This window comes from Triticum dicoccoides, chromosome 3A (assembly GCF_002162155.2).
Source record: "Triticum dicoccoides isolate Atlit2015 ecotype Zavitan chromosome 3A, WEW_v2.0, whole genome shotgun sequence".
Taxonomy (NCBI): domain Eukaryota; kingdom Viridiplantae; phylum Streptophyta; class Magnoliopsida; order Poales; family Poaceae; genus Triticum; species Triticum dicoccoides.
This window is the reverse complement of record NC_041384.1, coordinates 41,781,359-41,809,008: the sequence shown is the minus strand read 5'-3', so window position 1 is coordinate 41,809,008 and position 27,650 is coordinate 41,781,359. Positions and strand designations below refer to the sequence as shown.

The window sequence follows — 27,650 nt, the reverse complement described above, 5'->3', positions numbered from 1 at the left end:
GGATCGGTGAGAATCGCTCAACCGTGATTTCCGCGTGAGATTTAATAGCCTCCGCCTATAATCATGCACCATGATCCTACGCTGCCGTTTTCTTTGTTGAAGCATATGTTCAGGTCCACCTGCCGCCACGTGATTCTCTCTCTCCCATTGCTCTCTCCGTAACAACCTTTCCTTATCTTCTGCATCTTTATCGCGAGTAAAGGATTAGCAAGGTCAGCTCAGGAGTTAGTTGGGTTACTGGCCGCACCTGCCTGTGTATATCTTGTATAAATGTATACATCCATAACTGAATATGACTGCTTTCAGTCGTGTTGGTCTGTTCACTTTCTGCACTTCTATTCAGTCGAACAGGAAATAGGAAGTACATGAGAAACATGGCTTGGTCCAAAAATCACGGCACCATTTGACAACAAAATGAACGTCATTTTTTTTCATGGTTAATCCGCTAATTATCGCAAGGCCCGAACACAAAAAAACATGGGCTTGATGTCTACTACACAACCTTCTTCTTGTAGACGTTGTTGGGCCTGCAAGTGCACAGGTTTGTAGGACAGTAGCAAATTTCCCTCAAGTGGATGACCTAAGGTTTATTAATCCGTGGGAGGCGTAGGATGAAGATGGTCTCTCTCAAGCAACCCTGCAACCAAATAACAAAGAGTCTCTTGTGTCCCCAACACACCCAATACAATGGTAAATTGTATAGGTGCACTAGTTCAGCGAAGAGATGGTGATACAAGTGCAATATGGGTGGTAGATATAGGTTTTTGTAAACTGAAAATATAAAAACAGCAAGGTAGCGAGCGGTAAAAGTGTGCGTAAACGGTATTGCAATGATAGGAAACAAGGTCTAGGTTTCATACTTTCACTAGTGTAAGTCCTCTCAACAATAATAACATAATTGGATCATATAACTATCCCTCAATATGCAACAAAGAGTCACTCCAAAGCCACTAATAGTGGAGAACAAATGAAGAGATTATGTTAGGGTACGAAACCACCTCAAAGTTATTCTTTCCAATCAATCTGTTGGGCTATTCCTATAAGTGTCACAAATAGCCCTAGAGTTCGTACTAGAATAACACCTTAAGATACAAATCAACCAAAACCCTAATGTCACCTAGATACTCCAATGTCACCTCAAGTATCCGTGGGCATGATTATACGATATGCATCACACAATCTCAGGTTCATCTATTCAACCAACACATAGAACCTCAAAGAGTGCCCAAAGTTTCTACCGGAGAATCACGATGAAAACGTGTGCCAACCCCTATGCATAGGTTCATGGGCGGAACCCGCAAGTTGGTCACCAAAACATACATCAAGTGGCACGTGATATCCCATTGTCACCACAGATACGCACGGCAAGACATACATCAAGTGTTCTCAAGTCTTTAAAGACTCAATCCGATAAAATAACTTCAAAGGGAAAACTCAATCCATTACAAGAGAGAAGAGGGGAGAAGAAACATAAGATCCAAATATAATAGCAAAGCTCGCAATACATCAAGATCGTGCCAAATCAAGAACACGAGAGAGAGAGAGATCAAACACATAGCTACTGGTACATACCCTTAGCCCCGAGGGTGAACTACTCCCTCCTCGTCATGGAGAGCGTCGGGATGATGATGGCCACCGGTGAGGGTTCCCCCCTCCGGCAGGGTGCCGGAACAGGGTCCTGAGAGGTTTTTGGTGGCTACAGAGGCTTGCGGCGGCGGAACTCCTGATCTAATCTCTGTTCTGAAAGTTTTACGATACGTAGGTATATATGGGTGCAAGGGGTACGTCGGTGGAGCTGCGGGGGCCCCACGAGGCAGGGGGCGCGCCCCCCACCCTCGTGGCCAGCTCCCGTATCTTCTGACGTAGAGTCCAAGTCTATCCGGTAGGTTTCCTTCCAAAAATAACTTCTCCAGTTGATTTCGTTCCGTTTTGACTCCATCTGATATTCCTTTTCCTCGAAACACTGAAATAGGCATAAAACAGCAAATCTGGACTGGGCCTCCGGTTAATAGGTTAGTCCAAAAAATAATATAAAAGTGGATAATAAAGCCCAATATTGCCTAAAATAGTGATAATATAGCATGGAGCAATCAAAAATTATAGATACGTTGGAGACGTATCAAGCATCCCCAAGCTTAATTCCTGCTCGTCCTTGAGTGGGTAAATGATAAAAAAGATAATTTTTGATGTGGAATGCTAGTTGGCATAATTTCATTATAATTCTTCTCAATTGTGAATATTCATATCCGAAAGATTCAAGACAAAAGTTCATATTGATATAAAAATAATAATACTTCAAGCATACTAATAAAGCAATTATGTCTTCTCAAAATAACATGGCCAAAGAAAGTTATCCCTACAAAATCATATAGTCTGGCTATGCTCCATCTTCACTACACAAAGTATTTAAATCATGCACAACGCCGATGACAAGCCAAGCAATTGTTTCATACTTTAACATTTTCAAAACGTTTTCGATCTTCACGCAATACATGAGCGTGAGCCATGGATATAGCACTATATGTGGAATAGAATGGTAGTTGTGGAGAAGACAAAAAGAGGGGAAGATAGTCTCACATCAACTAGGCTTATCAACGGGCTATGGAGATGCCCATTAATAGATATCAATGTGAGTGAGTAAGGATTGTCATGCAACGGATGCACTAGAGCTATAAGTATATGAAAGCTCAACAAAAAGAAAGTAAGTGGGTGTGCATCCAACTCGCTTACTCACGAAGACCTGGGGCATTTTGAGGAAGCCCATCACTGGAATATACAAGCCAAGTTCTATAATGTAAAATTCCCACTAGTATATGAAAGTGACAACATAGGAGACTCTCTATCATGAAGATCATGATGCTACTTTGAATCACAAGTGTGGTAAAAGAATAGTAGCATTGCCCCTTCTCTCTTTTTCTCGCATTTCTTTTATTTTTTTATTTTTTTTTGTTTGGGCCTTTTCTCTTTTTTTATGGCCTCTTTTTTTTCGTCCGGAGTCTCATCCCGACTTGTGGGGGAATCATAGTCTTCATCATCCTTTCCTCACTTGGGATAATGCTCTAAAAATGATGATCATCACACTTTTATTTTTCTTTACAACTCGACAATTACAACTCGATACTTAGAACAAGATATGACTCTATATGAATGCCTCCGGCGGGGTACCGGGATATGCAATGAATCACGAGTGACATGTATGAAAGAATTATGAATGGTGGCTTTGCCACAAATACAATGTCAACTACATGTCAACTCAACAAATACGATGCCACAAATACGATGTCAACTATACGATGTCAACCCCATCGCCAGCCCGCCCGGGCCCAGATGGGGCCCGAAGGGCCTAGATCTGGGCTGAGCGGGCGCCGCCAGAACGCGCCGCCACGCTACCCCGCCGCCAACGGCGACGCCACCGCCCAGCCATCCGCCCGCGCAGCGCCAGGACCCCGCCGCCACGCCGGACCTCCGCCGCCTAGGGACACCCCCAGCCCTCTCCGTCCCACGCCAGAGGAGTGCCGAGAGGGGAATTGCGAGGGGGCCGCCGCCGCCAGCGTCGCCCGGGCCAGGCCCGGCGGCGAGCGCCAACGACGGCGGCGGGGAGGGAAAACTACTACTTTACAGGCTAGGGTTCCAAAAAACTACCACTTTTTAATTTTTCTCAGAAAGCTACCAAACGAGCGGTCGGCTGTTTCAAAAAACCCCAAATCCTCTTTCTTAAAAAATTAAACATGGTTATGACAAGTCGGGCCCGCCACTAAATGCACCATCTGTTTGACCGTTTGTTTGGCCGTTAGCTGACATTTGGGACCCACATGTCACTGTCTCTTTTAAAAAACCGCAATCAGGTCCTTGTAAATTTTCACAAAAGCAATCGGCTCCCTCCCGTCCCCCTGCTCCAGAACGACAGGAGCTGCGCTGGCAGCGGCCCCGCCGGATGAGCTCGCCGGCCAGCAGCCCCGCCGTGAGGAGCTCGCTGGCCAGCAGCTCCGTCATCGCCGCGGGCCTTCCTTCGGTCGCCCGTCGTCATCCACTGCGCACGGGGTGGACCTCCCGTTCGGCGAGGCAGTGGGTGGCCGCCGTCGCAGGCGAGGCAGGCGTGGCCGCCGGCGCACACAGGCGAGGGGGGCCACAGGCGAGGGGCGGGGCGGCGTGATGGTCGGCGTAGGCAAGGGGCGGCGTGGCGGCTGCCACAGGCGAGGGGCGGGGCGGCGTGGTGGTCGACGCAAGCGAGGGGTGCGTGGCGGCGGCCACAGGCGAGGGGCAGCGTGTTTCCGGCCGCTGCGGGCGCGGCTCGCCGGCCGCAGGTGATGCACGGCGTCGGCCCGGAGGTGGCATCGCCGTTCCAGGCGGAGCTCCTGAGATCGAGCTCTTGCCATGGCGGGTGCCCCTCCTCTGGATCTGGGGATCTAATTGCTTTTCTTGAAAAATTCCAGGGACTCAATTGCTTTTTCAGAAAACTTCCAGGGACCCGATTGCTTTGTCAAACACTGACATGTGGGCCTCACATGTCAGTTAACGGTCAAACACACGGTCAAATAGACGGAATGTTTAGTGGCGGGCCCGACCTGTCATAAACAGGTTTAATTTTTAAGCAACGGGCATTTGGGGTTCTTTGAAACAGCCGACCGCTCATTTGGTAGCTTTCTGAGAAAAATTAAAAAGTGGTAGTTTTTTGGAATCCTAGCCTGTAAAGTAGTAGTTTTATGCTATTTACTCCAGTTTTGACATACTTTCGCTCCTTAATGTTTCAACATCACCAACAAAGCATTCCTCTTTTGATATATTTACAGCAAGCTGTCTCAAGAGGTCATGCATTCGACATGAATACTTGTCAAAAATATTTTTAACTGGTTGGAGGAGATTCCGATGGATTAGCTCATAATAGTACTCTTCTGCTATGTCTTCTAGTAGCTGGCCTTGCTGCTCCACTATGAAGCCTTCAGCAATCCATAACCAGGTAACTTCATCAAGTGCAATGATAGAATCTTCAGCATACAGAGCACAATACAGGAAACACTGCTTCAAACGATGAGGTAACTCATCATAGCTTAGGTATAGAGCTCCTTGTATTTCATCCAACAGCATGCTCTGGGAGCCATTATATTTGGCCAACAACATTTTCCACGCATTCTCTGTTAGATCTCTGCTTGCCAAAGCACTACCAGTAACCTTGATGGCAAGAGGGAGGCAGAATGTGCACATACCACAATTGCCAGTACAGATCACCTAAAAGAGATTTGCGACGCAGTTTACAAAACCACTGACTTGTTTGATTACAGTTAGTGCAAGCAATCAAGTAAGTTCAACTTGGGGCTAGAGGATAAGAAGAGAACGCTTGTGAAGAATACTTAAGAGATGTGCATTAGCTAGCTAGTTATGATCCCTGATTCTCATGAACAACCTAGCAGCCCAGTGGGACAGCCTTCTCTTCAGTGTGAAGCCCACCACGATGCCAACAGCACGCAAGTCGACAGAGACACAACCCGACTGCAATGCAGATTACCAAACGAATTTTAGTTGCAAGGAGCACAAGAAGCATCAAGGTTAGTGTTACAGATTTATATGGACAAAATGTAACAATTGCAGCATAAATCTAGAAAAGAAGGCTAGAAAGATGATGCCAAATGTGGAAAACATGGGAGCATTTAACTCTTCAACACAGATGCATCAATCTATTTGGCATCTTGGTGGACATATGCAGCTTTGCTCAGCAGCTGAAGACCACTCTCAACATTGCCTCAGCTCCTAACACAGCTTTCATGCTCAATGTTTGAACTAGGGAATTTCAGTAAAACTTTCAACTCGAATTTGTAATAGAAACCCAAGATAAACCAAACTTTCAACTGTGCTGGTTCAACTTTCACCTAGGGGCATCAAGTACTTTCCAATCAATTAGAAGCCCAACAAACAGAGCAACGTTTCATTGAGGATGAGAAAACAACTAGACCAGGTTTGCACAGATTTTAGGGGCTAATTTCACCTGAAGAGCTATGTCTTTCAATCACCCACAGGCACTAGTCACGGTAGGCGATCCCACTGTCCTCATTGGTGAAGGACTGGCGCAACACTGTGAGGTGCACCGTTGTAGCATGGCAGGTCACCGGAGGATACGTGTGAGGTGATTGATATCAACAGTTGGGAAAGACAAACACGGATCATGAGGTGATTGATATATAGGAGCGATACAGGGGACTGCCATTGCGTCATTGGAGGCCGAATGTGTCTGTGAGATACTACTGCAATGTGCAGTTTCAATATCTTACACCTTCTGTAATTTTATTCCAATGTCCAGTTTGATAAAAAAAATGCAGCTGGTCCCAATTTTCAATAAACGGGATTGTGAAAATAGGCGAGATTTTCCTATGCCTCCCATTTGCCAGATAAATCCCTCGCAGACATACATAGTAGAATTCATTTTCGTACCCCCAACAACATATTGCAACATTCGGAACTACTGTAGTCCAGACGGTTCAGAGTTTCAGCGTAATGGAAACGCCCTTCTCAAATTGGCTCTAAATTACATCGAAATTTATTTTTTTTGAAAAGGGGTGCAACCCCAGCCTCTGCATCAATAAGATGCATACGGCTCATAATATTAAAATAGAGAGTGTCACAAAGTCTTCAGCAGGTTTAAAGTAAAAAAGACGACAAGCCGCTCAGACGAGCGTAAACATAAAGCCACAACCGGCTGGCAAAAAATAGGAGCACTACATGCCTATCCTATTACATGACCGCCATCCAAACCGGTTGAAAATAACCCGAGCTACCATCTCCCATCGGGTAGACGCAGTAGCCAAATGCCCCCTGTCCTCCATCGGAGTGAGTAGCGACCACATACGGATCAACGCTGTGGCCCTGAAGATAACCTGCAAAAAATGAAAGTTCGTTGCTCTGTTAAAAACCAAATCATTTCTGCAGTTCCATACTGCCCATAACAAGGCACACGCGCCAACACGAATGAGTCTTGCTAAAACCAAGTCTACCCCATCAAGCCATGTTCCAAACAACATATTGATAGAAGTAGGTGGAATAATATTGAAGGCAATATGAATCGAACGCCAAAGAAGCTTAGCCAGTGGACAATCCAGAAAGAGGTGCCTGATAGTTTCATTACAATCGCCGAAACTACATCTAGCAGAACCCACCCAATTGCGTTTTGCCAGATTATCCTTTGTCAAAATTACTTTTTTATGCACAAACCACATAAACACTTTAATTCGCAAAGGTACCTTAACTTTCCAGACATGTCTGGAGCAAGGAATGACACTAGTATTAATGACATCCAGATACATGGATTTAACCGAGAACCTACGGTCCTTTGTCAATTTCCAAAACAACCTATCTGGATCCTGAGACAGTTGGACATCCATCAGCCGTCGTACAAGATGAAGCCATGCCTCCCATCGTTCACCCACTAGTGTCCTCCGGAAGCTAATATTGAGAGGCGTTGACTGTAAGACATTTGCAACGTATACTTCTCGACGTTGAACAATGTTATACAGTGTGGGATATTGACGTGCCAGAGGTGTTTCTCCTAGCCACGTATCCTCCCAGAACCTCGTAGTAGCTCCATCACCAACTAAGATTTTTGTCCTGTTAAAGAAGAGGGGCTTGACTCTCATCAACCCTTTCCAAAACGGTGAATCAGTTGGGCGCACCGTCACCTGAGCTAAAGTTTTTGACTGAAGATACTTATTACGCAGAATTTGTGCCCAAGTAGCCTCTGTCTCGGATGAAAGTTTAAAAAGCCACTTGCTAAGGAGACATCTATTCTTGATCTCTAGATTTTCAATGCCTAGACCGCCTTGGTCCTTGGGCCTACAGATGATGTCCCATTTGGCAAGCCTATACTTACGTTTCAACTCATCGTTTTGCCAAAAAAACCGGGATCGATAAAAGTCTAATCTCTTCCTAACCCCCACCGGGATCTCAAAGAAGGATAGAAGAAACATAGGCATACTTGTGAGAACCGAATTAATCAAAATTAATCGACCTCCATATGACATGAGCTTCCCTTTCCAACAGCTTAGTTTCTTTTCAAAACGATCCTCAATACACTTCCACTCCTTGTTCGTAAGCTTACGATGATGAATGGGAATGCCCAAGTAAGTAAACGGTAGTGAACCCAACTCGCATCCGAACAATTGCTTATACGCCACTTGGTCCTCAGTAGCTCTTCCAAAGCAAAACAATTCGCTCTTGTGGAAGTTAATCTTGAGTCCAGACAATTGTTCAAATAAGCACAGCACAAGCTTCATATTCCTAGCTTTCACCAAGTCATGCTCCATAAAGATGATCGTATCATCAGCATACTGCAAAATGGATATACCTCCATCAACTAGGTGCGGAACCAAGCCCGAAACCTGCCCCGCCTCCTTGGCCCGGCCTATTAAAATAGATAGCATATCAGCTACTATGTTAAATAAGATCGGTGACATTGGATCCCCCTGTCTTAGGCCTTTATGTGTCTGGAAATAGTGACCTATATCGTCATTCACTTTAATCCCTACACTCCCTTTTTGCGTAAAGGAATCAATTTGGTCGCGCCATGCCTTGTCGAATCCTTTCATACGCAACGCCTGATGAAGGAAAGGCCATTTGACTTTATCGTATGCTTTTTCGAAATCCACTTTAAAAACCACCCCATCAAGTTTTTTTGAGTGAATTCCGTGGAGCGTTTCATGCAAGACGACCACCCCTTCAAGGATATTTCTATCCGGCATGAAAGCAGTCTGGGACGGTTGCACCACCGTATGCGCTATCTGCGTGAGTCGGTTCGTCCCAACCTTAGTGAAAATTTTGAAACTTACATTAAGCAAACAAATGGGTCTGAACTGCTCAATGCGAATAGCCTCTGTCTTCTTAGGAAGAAGAGTTATTGTTCCAAAATTAAGCTTGAATAAATGAAGCTGACCATTAAACAATTCATGAAACATGAGCAACAGGTCATGTTTAATGAAATGCCAGCACTTTTTGTAGAACTCCGCCGGAAACCCATCTGGTCCTGGCGTTTTATTATTATTCATTTGTGCAATGGCCTCATACACCTCCTTCTCCGTGAAAGGGGCAGTCAAAATCTCATTCTCTTTCGTCTGAAGTTGGGGAACATCCTCAACTCTTGACTCATCCAAAGACACAAAACTCCGTTCCGGAGGTCCAAATAACTGCTTATAGTAGTTGGTAATATGAGCAGCACCCCGGCGCAATATGAGCAGCACATGGCGAGTTCAGCGCCAAATCTAAGGAGCAGGCGAGCATAAGCATAAACATAAAGAGGAGGTCCGGTCGAGAGAGAGGGCACATACCCTATTACCCTGATGGATGATGCCCTGGGCACGAGGGAGGACTTGGTCGGGGAAGCGTGAGGATGCGGGGGAGGAATTGGCCATGTCCTCGCGCCTCCGCGGGTCCCGTATGCTCCCGACTCCGCCGGCTAGTGGGGATTGGGTTGGGGTTGGGGTCAACGGCGAGCGGCCAACGAGTACATAACAGAAGACGCTCCTCTTCTGCGTCAGTCAGATGGAGAAGGGCGAGCGACAGGTTTGGGCGTTATATGGTGGCCGCCCTGCCACATGTTTTATACCTTTTCTCATGGTGCTTCTTTTTTCTTAAATAATTTACGACATGTAACCAGCGTACATCGAGCACACAATTACAAGACTGTTTTCACTCTTCCCTCAAAAAAGAAAAAGAGAGACAATTTTCACTCAAGAAAAATTACACGGCAACTTTCTCTTTTCTTTTTCTGAACACTATCGTTACATTCACTGTTCATTGCCCCACCGGCCGTATCTAAGATGATGCGAAGCCTACACGCACAAAAGAAAGATGATATACCAAGCCAAGAACAATGAGCAAGAGCTGCCAGTGCCAGACAAACTACGCTCTGAGACTGCGCATACTAGTATTGGAGTCCAGCACTTTTTTGTTTTCTACGTACAATACTGGTAATGCTTATACTACTAGCTAGCGGTATAACACTTTGACAGTTGGACTAATTAAGCAACCGAAACTCACAAGATTAGCTTAGCTTAGCCTCTTGCGTGCATGGCGCCGCCCGCGGCCCCGCGCGCTGCGCTACCCGGGGGACCGGGAATTCGATCGATCAATTCAGACTTTGACGGTGAGCGCGAAACCGCCCACCGCAAACACCATGATAAGGAGGAGCACCACGGCGAACCGCAGCATGCCATTGGCGAACGCGAGGACGCGGCCACGGTCATCCTCATCCCCATCCTGGGCGCCGGAGCGGCGTGGAAGCCAATAGGCAGTGGCCATCTCGACGACCACGATGGCGAGAATGGCGGCGAGGACGCCGTAGTAGGCGGTGCTGTGGCCGCCGAACACGGGGCCCCTGGCCGGCTGGAACAGCCCGGCGCTCACGTCCGCGGCCATAGTGAGAGAGCTCACTATCCACAGCGCACGCGCGAGCTGAACGTGCATCGACGGCGCCGGTGCGCTGCCTGCTGATGCGAGCTCCGCGATGTGGCCTAAGCCTTCCACTTCAATGTCCACCGTGGTGGCGTCGACTTGTAAGGCAGCTGCGGTGGACATGCTGGATCAGGATCAGCTGGACCGTTTAGGTAGATAGAAGGATGAGGGGAGCGATCGAGGTTTATGAAGGGAGAACGTACGTAAATGCACGTACACATTTATAGGCTTGGACGTCGATCGATGCTATACAAAGGTCATAGGACGAGCAGCTTTGCCGTGTCATTGGCAGGAGTTGCAATTCCCTCGATGAGGACTAGGAGGTTTTGTCCTGCTGCGACCGTGCGAGGGGTCCGGTCAAGAAACGGGGCGCCGGAGGTATAGCTCCAAAATTGCACCACTCCGCTTTCAGTTAAGAGAGCGCGCGATACCTCCCACACAACACAAGATAGGAAGCGATGCACGAGAGATGATTCGTTGATGAATAATTGAATATTCTGCCCCCGAGCGGCGGCCGGCGTAATCTTTCGTGGATCGATGGAGGTCGGATGAAGAAAAGACTGGCAAAACACGCGAAGGGGTGACGTGTGCGTGTGCCAGACGGCCAGGCTACTGCATACCTCGTTCCTTGTGCCACTTGGCGTTGCTCCCCGACATCCAATTTTTGATCCAACCGTCATCTTAGTTTCCCTTCCTGCCTTAGAGCATCTCCGCAAGTACTAATATTAGAGCATATCAGATGCCACTAGTAGAAAAAAGGTCATTTGTCCCGATTCGTAGGGCACATTTGTCCCGGTTGGGGAACCGGGACTAGAGGGTCGGTACTAAAGCCCTATACCTTTAGTCCGGGTTCTTACACCAACCGGGACAGATGGGCCTCCACGTGGCCGCTGCGGCGAGCCCAGACAGGAGGGCCTTTGGTCCCGGTTGGTAGCACCAATCGGGATTAAAAGGCATCAACGCGTCAGGAGCTGGCAGGAGCTGAGATTTTTGTTTTTTTAAGAGTGGTTTTGGGGTTTTGGGGGTTAATTTAGGGTGTTAGCTAGCTAATAGAGAGAAGTGTTCTCTCTTATCTCCGTGTTTGGTTTACCAGCGCTACTACTATGTCTAAACATGGCTTAGATTGAAGTGAAGGCAACATGTGTGGTGCATGTCGAAAATAATACTAATATCCTAACTTGATCAAGTTTGAATTAGTACTACTTTCGACATGCACCACATGTTGCCTTCACTTCAATCCAATCCATATTCATTTCACCCATTGATATATAAAAACTCTTTATGCTCACATCATGCATCATCATAATAACAAGTCCTACTAATCATCATCATACAACTTCTACTCGTTATTAATAACAAGTTATACGATCATCATCCTTATAGTCATCGAACCAACCCAACTTAATTGTTCTTAGCACATGATCATCAGTATTAGGTCGGACTTAAATACCCTCTTTAAGGTAAAATAGCATAAAATAATATAGGCCCTGGCTCTCCATTATGGAGAATGGAGATCATCCTGTCTCCAATTCTTGCACTCCGCTTCCTTTTGCTTCCAAGTACCTCCTTACGACCGTCCATACATTTTTTTTCCATTCTGTGATTTTCATGTCTCCACTTCTTTTACAAATCCGATATGGACAGGTGAGGTTCGTAGGACGCTCTATCTGTATGTTCAAAACATCAAGGCGACCATTCTGATACATAGATGAGGCACACAATCATCCGAAATTTTTCTGTTGAAAAACATAGTAATAACTTCGTAGTTAGCAATGTAGTTAAGTTTTAAAAGAATTTATGCAAAAGATGCACGGACGTCGTAATAGTAAAAAATCTTACCATGACATCTCCATGGATGTTATCGTAGTTCACCACGTGCACTAGTGGCACGTATTGACCATAATATGGAGGAGTTTTATTATAGATATTGTAATTCTCAAGATCAGTACAAAATGCAAGCAGATGATTTTTCTCCTGATAAGTTAACTCAAAGCCATCGGTATAGTAGGTTCTGTCTATCATGTTCCGCACATTGTTTGAACAATGAAAATAAGCTGTCAATGGAAATAAGCTGTCAACTATTTTGAAATGAACAATATAAATTAGTTAACAACTATGTTTGAGAAACTCACATAGCGGTAGAATTGGAAGCATGTCAACAAGGACCAAATGTCCATATTGTCTTGGTCGATGTCAGGATCACCAAGATCCATGGTGACAAGCATACCCTCATAAAAACCATACATCTTGCAAAGTGCTTCCCAATTTTTGCAATCAAAATGGGTTACGCTCTCAGAATTATATAGATTTATTTCAAAATCCACATTATGATGGGCCCTTAGGTGAATTTTCTTTGTTTCGAAATTTTCATGGTCTTCAAAATCCATCCTCTCCAAGACATAGCGTCTTTCCTGGCATGCGATAAGCTACTCGAATTGTAAAAGATGAAAATTACACGTTGAAATAGTTGAAGTCATGCTTAATTACGAAAAGAACACTTTTCGTCGTTGCGTACCGTTTCAACATCGAAGGTCTCCTGGAGCTTAATGCTGAAGCACCGATCTTCGTCCAAGTGAGGCTTGTCGCACAAACCTCGGTGTCGTTGCACCAGCTGCACTCCCCCGGGAGACTTTCGTCGTCCGATGACGACATTTTCTACGTTCATAATTCAAAGATTAAACCTGTACAATTCAATATATGTACTATAAAAATTAAAATAGATCATTAATATTCATCATGGGTTGACTATCGGTCTGCCGAGTCTATATGATGGAGACTCTCCCTCACTGATTTCTCTCTAACACTCGCGACCGTCGGTGATGGTCGTTACTCCTTCTTCCCCTAGTGCATAACAAAGGTCTAGCACCCGGAGAAGAAGGAGAAACGACCCCCACGACAACAGTCGGGCTTCTTCGTCCTCTTTCATATATGGTGGGGCCTCGACAGACTTAAAGTCAACCCGAAATATCGTTTAATCATCTTTCTAAAAAGGACATATCGAGCGTTTAATTTTAGCATTCAAAGTAGGAGTAGTTTTCCAATTTGAGCATTCAATAAGCAAAACCAAATCGTAAAATAAAAAAATGAAAAGAAAAGAGCCAGGGCGGTGGCGGCTCACAGCGGGGCCGGCCGGCGAGGGCGACGACTGGGGCGGCTAGGGTGTCGGCGGGGGCGGGTGACGGCGACGGCGATGGCGTGCGGGGGCACGTGGGCCGGGGGCAGGGGCACGGGCGACGGCGTGGGCGGTGGACGGTGATGGCGCGGGCGGCGGACGGAGTCGGCGTGGGCGGCAGACGGCGATGGCGCGGGCGGTGGACGGCGGCGGTGTGGGCTCCGGGACGGGGGCAACGGCGCTGGCGTCCGGCAGCCTGGCGGCGTCGAGGAGATCCTCTGCGCGCGTCGTCTGGGGCAACTGCTAGACGAAAACTGAAATTTTCTAAAGTGGTTGCTATATATACATGAAGCATTGGTCCCGATTCGTGGCACCAATCGGGACCAATGCCCCACTTTAGTCCCAGTTGATGCCACCAACCGTGACCAAAGGTCTCTTTTTAGCAGCCCAAAGGATGGAAAACAAAGACCTTTGGTCCCAGTTGGTGCCACCAACCGGGACCAATGCCCCCCTTTAGTCCCGGTTGATGCCACAAACCGGGACCAAAGGTGGGCATTGGTCCCGGTTGGTGGCACCAACCGAAACCAATGGCTTGCGCCTGCCAAAGCCGTGGTGCGGTGGGATATTTAGTCCCACCTCGCTAGCTGAGGAGCTACAGCACCTGTTTATAAGCGCCGCCCTACCATCTCTCTCGAACTCCTCTAAATTGCAGGCATGTGGGCCTAATGTCACACTGTTATGCCTGTGGGCCTGCTGGGCCTTCTGCGGGCCTGAATCCTGACCCAACTAGCTGGGTTCCTAGTCGTATTCAGGACGTGATGGCCCAGTAGGTGGCATTTTTTATTTTTTTCCCAGTTTTTGTTTTCTTTTTTACAGTTGCTATTTTTATTTATTTTATTTTATTAAGGTTTATTTTATTTTATTTTGTTTCTACTTATTTATTAAAGTTTATTTTGTTTTTACTTATTTATTTTATTTTGTTTCTACTTTTTTTATTATGAAAATTCTTTTTGCTTATAATGTTTTGAACAGCAAATACTTTGATAATTTTAGTTGCATAAATTTTATATAATTTTAGTTTCAATAATACTTTTTCTATTAGAGTTTCATTAAAGTTTTCTAGTTCATTCTTTTTTCTATTAGAGTTTCATTAAAGTTTTCTAGTTCATTCTTTTAGTTTATTATTTTTTATATTAGAGTTTCATAAAAGTTTTTCAAATCATTCTTTTTTATATTAGTTCATTATTTGACCTAATGACCCTGAAATTCAAAAGCACTTCAGATGAACTTTGAAGAGGTTAAAAGTTGGCATGGTATCATCATTTCACCCACATAGCATGTGCTAAAAAGTTGAGAGGGTTACGGCAAAAACTGGATGCACTTCGTATACAAAATGGACAATCTCCTTCGAAGTATTAGGGTTTCGGACGAAAACTCATCTGTTACAAAGCGATTTTAATTTTTTGAACTTATTTAAACTTCAAACTTTTTGTGTGTTCAAAATGCACCATTCAAAGGCACATCATCACTTTTCAACCCTTCCTGACTTCATTTGTTATTTTTCATGCATTTACTGATTCTTTTTGAGCTACATGACCCTGAAATTCAAAAGCACTTCAAATGAACTCTGAAAAGGTTGAAAGTAGGCATGTAATCATCATTTCACCCACATAGCATGTGCTAAAAAGTTGAGAGGGTTACGACAAAAATTAGATGCACTTCGTGTACAAAACGGATAATCTCTTTCGAAGTATCAGAGTTTTGGATGAAAACTCATCTGTTACAAAGGTTTTCATTTTAGTTGCATAAATTTTATCTAATTTAAGTTGCATAAATTTCATTTTTTATTGATTTTTTTAGTTGATTCCTTTTCCTATTAGAGTTTTATTAAAGCTTTTTAGTTGATTCTTTTTGCTATTGTAGAATATTATACTTTTGTTTGGGAAAAAACACCTTTGGTCTCAGTTCCAGACACCAACTGGGACTAATGGTGGTGGGCCAGGAGCAAGGTCCATTGGTAACGGTTTGTTTCTGGAACCGGGACCAATGGTCTCAGACGAACCGGGACCAATGGCCCTCGAGGCCGGGCCCGCGTCCTGGCCTCATGAAACGGGACCTATGCCCTCATTGGTCCCGGTTCGTGTGTGAACCAAAATTAATGGGCTTGCCCTGCCTGGACCAAAGCCCTGTTTTCTACTAGTGTGCTCCAAACCCGCCTCAAACGCCTAGGCTGACCGGCACCTCTCATATCTAACCCAAATATGGGACAAATATTAAAGTGACTGGACATGTCCACCACGTCGGACCCGGCCCCAACTCGACCTGAAAATGCACCAAATCCACCAAATCAACCTATCGAATCCATTTGCTCTCTCCTCTTTTCTTCCTCCTCCTCGACATCTGTCTCGCCGCTCCGTTGCCCAAAGGTTTACAAGGAATGTATCAAGGTCACACCAAAGAGGTCACCATTATATTTGAAGCAGTGACATCACATGACTTAGGAATTTTGCATGCTTTCTTTGGAATGTCGGGATCTCACAATGACATCAACGTGCTTCAACGATCTCAGGTGTTTATGAGGCTTTGTAATGGGGGTCGTCGCCGTGCAACTACACGGTCAACGGACGTGAGTACAACATGGGATATTATCTTGCCGACGACATCTATCCTCAGTGCGCGGCATTTAGTGACGATCATATCTGAACCACAGGGCAACAAATAAAGCCACTCTGCAACAAATGCATGAAGCAATTAGGAAGGATGTAGAAAGGACATTCGGAGTGCTTCATGCTCGTTGGGGAATTGTTCATGGAGCTGCAATTATGTGGAAATCAGATTCTTTGTGGCAGCTGATGGCATGATGTGTTATTTTGCACAATATGATTGTCGAGGATAAGGATGATGGTGTAGCCCAAATCAATGATTTTGAAGCACGTAGAGAACAAGTTCAAATCCCGAAAGATCAAGATGCAACTCAGCTTATGAACTTTCTGCATATGCATCAGAATCTTCTAGATCATCAGGTGTACATGGAGCTACTCAATGACCTTGTGGGGCATATGTGGACCCACAATAAAAACCAAAGAGCTAATGTTTAAGCTGTGCACTCAAAATAAATTTTATGTAACAAGACCTCTATATTTTTGAAACCAACATTTGTTATTAACGTGCGACCTTGACGTGTATGATGGGCGTGCATGGATTTGCATGGATTTGAGATATATGGATGTGGGGAATAAGGTATGAGGGGCCGGCGGGTGCTGTCCGTGGAAAATCACACTAGGTCGCTAGCACAATGTATCTACCCTAGGTGTTTGGTTTTTCTTTAATTTCTTGTTTCCTTTTCTCTCTTCAATTTTGTTTGTTTCTTTCTTTAGTTTTTTTTCTTTTCCTCAAGACATGTCTACACTTTTTTTATATATTGAACATTTTTGTATATGTAAACAATATTTTTAATATAGGTTTAACATTTTTCAATAGCATGATTAGCATATTCTTTTCAAATATATGCTCCAATGTCTATTGTTTTCATACACACTGTACTTTTTAGATATGGATCTAAAAAAACTTAATACATGTTTAACATTTTTCATATACATGGCTAACATTATTTCAAATATATGTTTTGATGTCTATATTTTTCGTACACATAGTACAACATTTTATATGCAACCAATACATGTTAAACATTTTTAAAATTTATGATTAAAATTTTGAAAATATTTTATGCCTATATTTTCCATATACATCAAGAAAAAAAATTATACACGTTTAATTTTGTAAAATAGATGACAAGCATTTTTAAATAAATGATTAACAATTATTTCCAATACATGTTTGATGTCTACTTTTTCATAAACACTGTACATATTTAAAACACATCTGAAACATTTAATTGGTATAAGTTTAACATTTTTAAACATACAATTAACTTTTTTAACGATGTCACACACATTTTGCTGAGATGCGTGAACATTTTTTAAATGTCACAAACATATTTTGTATGCTATCTTTTTTTTTTTGCATTAACCTAACAATTTTTTTACATTCCGATAACATTTTTTCAAATTAATGATTTTTATTTTAAATATATGTAAGTACGATTTTTTTAATTAAAGATAAAATAAAAAATGAATAAACCAAAACACATGGGAAAAGGACGAACCTACCTGGGCCAGACCGATTGCGATACCATGACGCAAGCGCTTACTTAGTCTCGTGTCAAGCGAGACATAGGTACGCCCCTTGATAGATAGCACGGCTATACATTTTCAATTTTAAAAATGGTTATATATTTGCATTTCCTTCGCTTACAGGCTACCTAGTAGCTACGCTTCAGTTTTTTTCCCTTCTTCATTCACTTCGAAATGTTCTAATAATATATATTTCTGAAAAATGTTTTATTTTATTTATTGAAACTAATGTTCACCGTGTATTAAAAAAATCAATGGCTGTTTCAAAATTGTCCATCGCACAGTAAAAAATTTAATTATGTATTTTGGAAGCAAATCTTAGCGAAATCCAAGAACATTTATCGTATGTTCAAATTTTTTACCATGTATCTCATAAATATTCGTTTGATTAAAGAAATATTCACACATATGAAAATGTTCATCTAGTTCTAAAAAATGTTGGTGAATTTTAAAGGTATTCATGTGTTTTAATAAATATTCATTATGTATTAAAATAATCATCATGTATTTAAAAATATTCATAGTATAATGTAAAAAAATTATCTTGTTTTAAAAATTATTCATAATGTTTTCCAAGAACAATTGTGAAAATAAAAATAAAGCAAAGAGGAAAATGAATAATTTTATGAAAAAAACGAAGGAAAACTAAATGAAACAAAGAGAAAAGAAAATTTGAAAATCCCCAAAAGAAAAATAGATCAAATAAATTTGGTCAAAGTCAACAAAGTTTAATTTCAGACAAATCTTATATGCGGAGTAAAAAGAACCGAAGAGAGTACTAAGTATAGTTACAACACTCGGACACTTGCACTAAACAACCATAGGAGTATTGTTTAGCTACCTAGTACCATCCATTTCAAAAAAGGAAAAAGCTAGTTCCATCCATGTGGCCTTCGTGGGTGAACAAGAATTCCCGGTAAGATCGATCAGAGCTCATTATCCACAGCGCACACGCGAGTTGAACGTGGATCCACGCCGGTGGTACATGGAGCCCGGCTGTCTCGATTGATACAGTCCGGTGTTCTTTTTTTATTAGGTACTCTTTTTATTCGCTGGTTTTCTTTGATTTTCCTTTTTCTTCATTATGTTATCGGTTTCTTTGTTTTTGCAGCAGTTTTCTTTGGGTTTTCTTGTTTCTTCTTTATAATTTTTTTCTTTGTTCCTTTCTTTCGTTTTTTTTGTTTCTTTGTTTTTTCGTTTCATTGTCATTTTTTTATGTTTTTTCTTTTTGTAACACATCTCTACATAATCATACACGTTGTACATTTTTTGTATATACATGTAAAACATTTTTTATACTTGTTTAATAATTTTTAAATACATGTTTAACAGTTTTACCAAAACAAGTTTTTAATATATTTTTCAAATATGTGTTACATATTTTTTTCAATACATGTTGACACATTTTCTGAACGATAAATTTTTTTCATGCACATGATTAATATTTTTCTTACACACGATTAACATTTTTGGTACACATGATTAACATTGATATTTTTTTCATTCACGCTATACTTTTTTTCATATGCACCAATTTTTTTCTATACATTCTTTTTTTTCAAATATAGTATTAAAATTTCTCAAATTAAAAAAATAATAAAAAATAATATAAAAATGTGAAGGAAATTAGAAAAATAAATAAAACGCATAAGTCAGCTTGATTCGGCTTCTGGTTACCTAGCTGGCCTAGGTCGGGCTCGCTGCAGCCGACCCGTCCCCACAGCGAAAGAGAGGCTGATAGGGAACTTCATGTGAGGTTTTCTCATGTGGCCGTCCCACCGCCATCTGAGAAATTTAGGTCCCCTCATCTCCAGCTGTCATCTTGGCGCTGAGAGGTAGGGTGACATCGGATCTTCAAGACATCTATGTTCTTTGTCAACGTCTAGTGATCTTCATAGTTTTGTGAGAATAAATTTCCTCTCGTTCTTTTGGCAGCGTCATGAGGTTAGAGAGTTTTCTATACTCGTAGATCCGATTATTCGGATCTAATGAGTTTATGTTGTTGTGTCAATTTTTTTTGTTGGTTTGATTATTTGTGGAGGTGGAATCTTTGATGGACACCATGGTGAAGATATAGTGATTCGACGACCTGCACTTCTAGGGGATCATCCCAGCCCAACTACGTTCATCGATCAAGGCTTCTCATCTTTTTAGATGGATGACTCAAGACACTTTTAAAAACTATTATTGATAATGTTCGTGTGGGTTAAAGAATGACAACATTGTTGCTACACTCTAATTGCAGTCTCTTTACCATAGTTTTTGAAGTATTTCTTCAAATAGAGATTGATACCACGAAGTTATTTACAAGAGATTTCATTGTAATTCTTAGTCATAGGAGTTACTTTGCATATTACTTAGATATTAGGTCCACTACCTATAATTGTTATATCAAAGAAAAAAATGACGTTGCACTAAGCAGCACCAACGCGTCCTGCGGCGAACGCTTTGGGCCGGCCTATGTGCGGGCCGAGCGCCTGGTTTAGTTTATTGTTTCTTTGTTTTCCTTTTATGATTTACCCTTTTTATAAAAATAGAAAAAAATTCATGATATTTTAGAAAATTGAATTTAAAAATATTCCACAGTTTCTAAAAATGTTCACAAAATTTAATTAATTTTTTTTAAATTTGTAAAAAAATGTTTTGAAAATATTTATAAATCTTAAAGTTAACTATAATTTTTTTCATGGAATTTATTTTTTTCCAATTTTAAGAAAATGTAAGGAATTGAAAAGGAAAAATATAAAATAAACGTATTGAAGCCACTAGACAAAAACAGAGAAAATAATAGTAAAAAAAATAATCCAGAACCATTCTGAACTGAAGAAAAAAAATAACATGAGCCCGAGTCACACTGAAAGAACGAACATGTTTCCAATTCCTTCCAACTAATTGGCCATCAAGCATATGCAGTTAACATTCGACAATTAACTAAGATGCGGATAAGATGCATTCATCTCCATCACATACTAATTGAGTTCAGAAAAGATAGTACTACTAGTAGTAAGGTTTCTGCAATTTCCTTATTCTTCTTTAGCTTAGTTGCGGAGAACAGAGCTGCTTCAGAACGTACTTGGACGGCCCCGTCGTCGCCGCGGCCATCCTTTGCTGAAGTTCTAGAGCTCCGGGGCCGGGTACCTCCTGCCGGGGTTGTGCTCCCGGAGCGCAGCAACAGCAGATTTCGTTCGCCGCACTGCACATGTTCGTGCCATGTTTATTCTGCAGAGTTGGGCATCATCTTCATCGTCCAGGCGTTTGCCATTTCATTCACCAGGGCGTGCACACGCACAGGCTTGGCAATACGTGTTCTGCAATTTCAGTGTGCTCAGAACAGTTGGCGAGCTGAACAGTGTCCTCTGAAAAAAAAACTTTGTTGATTGGTTGCAGTCCGTCCACGAGTGCAGTAACCTTATTAGTCCCGCACACAAGATTTAAGGTTCGATTACATCCAATCCAGCGTGGGAGTAAACAAATACAGTACTGCACACGAGATGCACCTCGCTTCAGTTTGATTACAGGCAACGTTCCAATTAACCAAATATATCCAATTCCTCCCAACTAAACTAAACAGCCACTGCGCCTAACAGTGGCCCAAGACAGATCAGACACACTTAGCTTAAACCCGAGCACAGTGCAGTGCGTTTCACATATAAGTAATTAAAACGCAGATAAAATCGTACAGGAGTATCATCGATCTCCATCACACAATAATGAAGTTTTTTTTTTTTTTTGAATGAAAGGGGTTTCCCCCCGCCCCAATTTATTGAAGCAGCAAAGAAAACCAGATTCAGAATGCAAGCTTGCCCCAATAATGAAGTTCAGAAAAGAAAACGATAGTAGTACCACTGAAGAGCACTGCATTGCACTATCAAGTTTTTTGGCAGATGGTGTAGCTAGTAAGTAGTTTCTGCAGTTTCCTTCTTCTTCTTCAGCTCCATCGCAGAGAACAGAGCTTGCCCCTTATCTTTGACGCTTCTCCTCCCACAGATGACAGATAGCTTCTTGAAAGAACTTGTCGCCGCCTTTCACGGTTTGCCGATATCATCAACTCTAAGAGGAAGATTATGAGAATGTAAGCCACAACATGGGTCTCCAGTTCAATGCATGTTAGTTACAGCAGGAAAACACATGAGTTTTTTAGAGCTAAATTATACTGCACTTAAGAACTTGTATGCTTGCACTCTGTAGCCAATGGACATCTACCAGTTTTCCCTTGCAAAAAAAAAAGACATCTACCAGTTTTGGAATGTGTACAAAGTTCAGGCATTTTTGTTCCATAAGCATATATAGTGGCATGTACCTGAACAAAAATGTGATTTGTGCATGAATCCACCGAGGTACTTTTGGAAAAAAAAATCCACTGAGGTAGAAAATTGAATTGTCAGAACATGAATCATGGCTGCTAAAGGAATCAAAGACACAATAATAAATATTGAATCGGTATGTGCTGTTCAAATATACCTTGTGCCGTCTAACATGTGTAGATATCCATGTCTTCGCCATGAAGTCGCATGTGCTGCTCTTGAAGCCCAGGCACCCAGCGGGAAGAGACCTCTTTCATATCCTCGCCCAGCCACAGCTGCTGCAAACTGTCCAACCCCTCTACATGGCTTAAGTTTGGACAACCAAATACACGCAGCTCAGTCACTTGAGGGACGTTGCAGATCCTTTCCAGGCCTTCACAATACCCAATAACAAGGACCTCAGAGAGCACTGGACGGTCCTCCACAGACTTCAAGTTGTTTAGTTCTCTTAAACTTAGCTCCTTCAAACAGGCGGTATCCTTTCCAAGCTGCTGCGGGAGATACCTCAGCTTTGGGCAGCCGTGAAGTTGCAATTCCAACAAACGAGGCAGCAGTCGCACCCTTGCAGGTTGGGCATCCTCTTTTCGAATCTCAGCAGCTCCATCCTCTCCCCTTACATCAGCAGCAGCAACTTCTTCCTCAAAAAAATACCACTCCTCCCAATTGGGCATATCTGCGAAGATCAACCATTCAAGTTTTGGGAAAGCAACCAACTCATTCCATACGGGATCACTGTTCCTGCAACCAACAAATTCAGGTCCAACCTTGGTAACTGCATGTGCTCCTTCAATTCTCAGAAATTTCAAGTTGGGTAGCTGCCCAATGGGTGGAAGATGCACACATGATCGTACACCTATGAAGACCAAGGACATTAATGAAGACAAACAGGTGGCACCAAACCAGGTGGGATACTGCTGACCAAGGAAATGTAAAATACACATGACTTCCAGGTTGTGCGGAGGTATTAGCTGCTCAAAGACCTTCTCAGTATTACTAACATCTTCTTTTGAATATGACCCCTCTCCATGTTCCGTCCACTCTAGTATTAGTTTTTGTAGATGCCTTTTGTCTGTAAGCACTGCATTTCTACTGCAGTGAGCTGCTCTTTCCAATTTAACAAGACAAAGATACCTCATCTGCGATAAAGAAGACAACTCTTCCAACTTCCATCCATCTTGTATAACATCATTATCACTTCCATCACCAACAGGATAATCTCCAAAACAAGTGAGGAGCTTCAATTTTCCAATCCCTTTTGGAACCTGATTTATTTTTGTGCCAAGAAGATCAAGACATCTTAAACTGCTCAACAGGGTCATTGCCGAAGGAAGAGTGTGCAGATCATCGCACCATCTCAAGCTCAGTACTTGAAGGTTCTTTAGGGAGCCAATGGATTTCGGAAGACAAGATATGCCAGTACAATCTAGATTCAGTAGGCGTAGATGTATCAGTTTTCCTATATAGTTTGGAATGCTTTGCACAAGTGAGCAGTTCAATACTAAAACACGAAGGAGCAGAAATCTCTTGAACAATGCATCCTCGATGCTCTGTGGACCACGAACAGTTAGGAAAGTCCTCACCTTAACTTCCACCTTATCCACTCTAGGTAACACTGACATATCCTTCTTAATAACAGCAGTAACACGTCGCAGTTTTGACATATTTTCACCCCTTAATGATTCAACATCTCCAACAAAACATTCTTCCCTTGATATATTCAAAGCAAGCTGTCTTAAGAGGTCGTGCATTTTGCATTCAGCCTGGTCAAAACTTATCCTATTTGGCTGGAGGAGATTCCGATGTATTAGCTCGTAGTAGTACTCTTCTGCTATGTCTTCTAGTAGTTGGCCTTGCTGCTCCTCGATGAAGCCTTCAGCAATCCATAACCAGGTAACTTCATCACGTCGAATGATAGAATCTTCAACATACAGAGCACAATAAAGGAAACACTGTTTCAGACGATGTGGTAACTCATCATAGCTTAGATACAAAGCTAATTCTACTTCGTCCAAGAGTATGCTCTGGGAGCCAATATATTTACCCAGATACTTTTTCCACTCATTCTCTGTTAGATCTTTGCTGGCCAAAGCACTAGATGTAACCTTGATTGCAAGAGGGAGGTGACCACATTTACGAACAATCTCAATCCCCGTGTTTCTAAAATTCTGCACTTGTTTCTCTTCACCAATGTTCATGCTCCTCCAAAGCAGCTCCCATCCCACCTCTGCTGACATGAGATCAACTTGATGGTTGTACTGTGTGCCTATTCTCAATGCAATTTGATTATCTTGTGTGGTTACCAATATTACTTCGCTAGTTGTTGCATGTAAGGGAAGTCTAAATAAACCCGTCCATACATTGGAATGCCATACATCATCTAGAACCAGAAAGAAACTCTTCCCTTCAATTGTTTCTGCAAGCTTACTTTGCAGCTCTGCTATGGTTTCACCTTGTTCATGATGCACACCAATATTCCGGAGAACTTCTTTCAGAAGAGTTACTTCATTGTAGTCCCGTGAAACACAAATCCATGCATGCATCTTGAAGCTTCCTTTTATTTTTGTGTCATTATATATTTTTTGAGCTAGTGTTGTCTTTCCAACTCCGCCCGTTCCAACAATAGCAAGCTTGTAAGACTTATTTTCCTTGTGTGCAAGAACTAAGTCCACCAACTTCCTACTGGAATGTATGATTTCCTTTCCCACAAGGTTAGGCTCAACAAGATTGGAGCTTCTTTTCAGTTTGGATGTTGAGCCATTTTCTGTAGGTTGTGTACTAGTATTGAATGATAAGAATATCTTGTCCTTTGAGATATTCTCTATCTTTCTATTGAGGCTTCTAATCCGAACAGCAACATCACGACGTGATCGGATGTTACAGAAGCAAGAGGAAACTGAAAGGGCTTTACATGCTACTGATTTGCTTGATGATGGTGATGAAGGATCATCAAGTAGTAGCCTGCTTCCTTTACATCTAGCCACGTCCACGATTTCATCAACATCATATATAACATCTCTTAGTTGACCAAGCCAATTGTTTACTGCCAGCTCTTTTGTCCTCCTTTTCTCAGCATCATGTATACAACACCGTATCAGTTCTACTCGCCGCAACACTTCTTCGAGCTCTTCTTCCACCCCTAAGATTAGTATGGCCTCACTAGTAATGATATCTTGCAATTTACTGGCACATGATCGAAGCAAAACTTCTAGTATTGTTCCCATGGATGAGACAAACTCAGCACCAGGGGTTTGCCAAAAAACACCAAGGTGATTTGTTTCGGGGAATGGCAAAAAACTGAAGGCTGAAAATGAACAACACATGGTATGTTAACATGCTTTCAACATGAGTCAACTCTCACAAAATTTATAACGACATAAAAGATATTAACCTATATTAACTACTACTGACTTGCTATTAACATATTTTTTAAAATTAGCATAACGGAGCTATGCTACACACATACATATACAATACCCCTGGTGCATAGAAGCATACATATATACTGAACCACAGGAAATGTTGCATTGAGTATTTGAGTTACAACCTACTGATTGACCATACAGCTGAATTTTGGTTTGTCAGATCCACCTTCAGTGCATATGCTAGACTAGAAATGTTACTATTTATTCCATCTTGGCTATACATGTAAGTATGATTCATGATGGCAACGGGCCCCGAAACCCGCGTCCCCGCGGGTTTTTACCCTATTAGGGGACGGGGATGGGCGTCTTTTCATCCCTGCGGGGCTGTTGTTGGGCACATTATACAACCCGACACGTTTCATGGGTTTGCACCCGTTTCGGTAGTCCCCGAACCCGAAACCCGACAAACCCGGCAAAATACATTTTTTTACTGAAATATGCTCCTGTTTGTTGCTGAAATATGCTTATCTTCGTTGTTGAAATGGGCTATAGTTGTGCTGAAATAGGCTTCTTTTAGCTGATGTTATTCCTGAGTATTGTGCTGAAATTTGCAGTTGTTTTGCTGCTGAAATATACTATGTTGCTGCTGAAATGATATCATTGTTGCTACTATTTATCTTATGTTTGCTGCCTCCGAAATATACTATGTATGTTGCTTAAATCTGCTAAAATACACTCTATATAGCTGTTGAACCATCTACTATTGTTTTTTGTTGAAATTTGCTCTAGTTATGCTGCTGAAATGTACTTGTTTTGCTATTCAAATGTTACTCTTTGTCGCCACTATGTTTGTTTCCCCGAAACCCGATGGGTTTAGGGGACGGGCGGAAAACTAGCCTCGCACACGATGATGGGGACGGGGACGGGTTTGCGATTTTCTCGTGGGATGGGTTTGGGAAGGCAAAACCCGATAGGTTTCGTCCCCGTTGCCATCTGGAAGTATGATAGCAAGTCTTTAGCTCACAAACCACTCTTCCAACAAGGGAAAACCGTCAATAATAAGAATGAAAAGTGATCATCTTGAAGACATAGTTTGCTCCAGTGGTCAGCCAATTGCTACTTTTTATACCTTGCAAGGTCGAGCGCAAGCTAGAATCACTAGATAATAGAAGATCACCGGCCAATCACCAAGAGAAAACTATGGTGTTACACCTGCAATACACAAAAAAAGCGCACTGAGATCAAATATATATACCTGAATATATACCACGAATCACTTCAATCAGTGGTGATCAGTGGACTAAACTGATCAGAATTCTGCATCGGAACCAGTAGCAGCAGAGTAAATGCACATATACATACTCTAATTAACTGGAGAAGATCGAATAAATCCTTCAGATATCAGATGCCGTACCAGATCCAGTAGCAACAACATACTGGAGCAAACAACAGTAGCTGCTATAAAGCTGTCTGGTGCCCTCCTCAGCCCATGTAAAAGCTGCAAGCTAGACAGCGGAGTCCACCAAGGCGGCCAGCTGCGATATATGGTGTCTCGACTCCTGTGACGGAGATTGGCGGGCTGTCCATTGCTTACTTATTGTCATTACTGCTTGATTTACTAGCAGCAATCGTCAGTACCAATGAAAGACTTTTGTTTCTACTGATACCTCCAGATCCAGTCTGTTTCCCTGAGAGTATTATACATGTGGCATGTACTGCATGTTTTTTATCGAGCTGAGAGAGACCTTTTACTTAATTTTCTTTTTTTGAAGCAACAACGCTTCTCCCCTTCTCCAAGCCGGTCACGGGCCAGGAAAAAAAGCAGTATGCACAGGCCAGGGGTGTTAAACTCTTTTCAAAAGCGAAAAAAAAGAGGAACAACAATGGAAGGAAAACTAAATACAAATGGTTACAAAGTAATGCTGATAAAGAAAGATGCCCAGAGCATAACAAAGATAGCTGTCCAAAGGCTTTGGCATCCTAGCTCATCCTGAAAATTAAAAAGGCCTTTCGATGTCTGTTTACAGTTACACATGAGGTTCCTAGACATTGCCTCAAAATATGAAGACAAATAGTGAGCAGGAGGAACTGCACTCACCGTCAGAAGAGATATCATTTCACTGTGAAAGTACATCTACATCTGGCCATAGCTGATTTGTTGTATAAGAAGGTGTGGCGGCATATATGAACACGTGGAGACAGAAACCTTACCAACTGAGCCCTAATCGAAGAGTAGTGTAATACTAGT

General features: G+C 42.4%; 1 protein-coding gene across 1 annotated transcript; it reads right to left on the bottom strand.

The window, feature by feature from the left end:
* Nucleotides 1-22,207: 22,207 nt before the first annotated feature.
* On the bottom strand, nucleotides 22,208-25,261 carry LOC119271866 (putative disease resistance protein RGA4). Its single transcript, XM_037553523.1, has one exon. It carries the CDS (start codon nucleotides 25,259-25,261, stop codon nucleotides 22,208-22,210), a length of 3,054 nt encoding a protein of 1,017 aa, XP_037409420.1.
* Between the last annotated feature and the right edge of the window lie 2,389 nt (nucleotides 25,262-27,650).

Bases quoted from the DNA above. Each gene is read 5' to 3' on its own strand.
- LOC119271866 (XM_037553523.1), bottom strand. From the start codon at position 25,261: ATGGGAACAATACTAGAAGTTTTGCTTCGATCATGTGCCAGTAAATTG.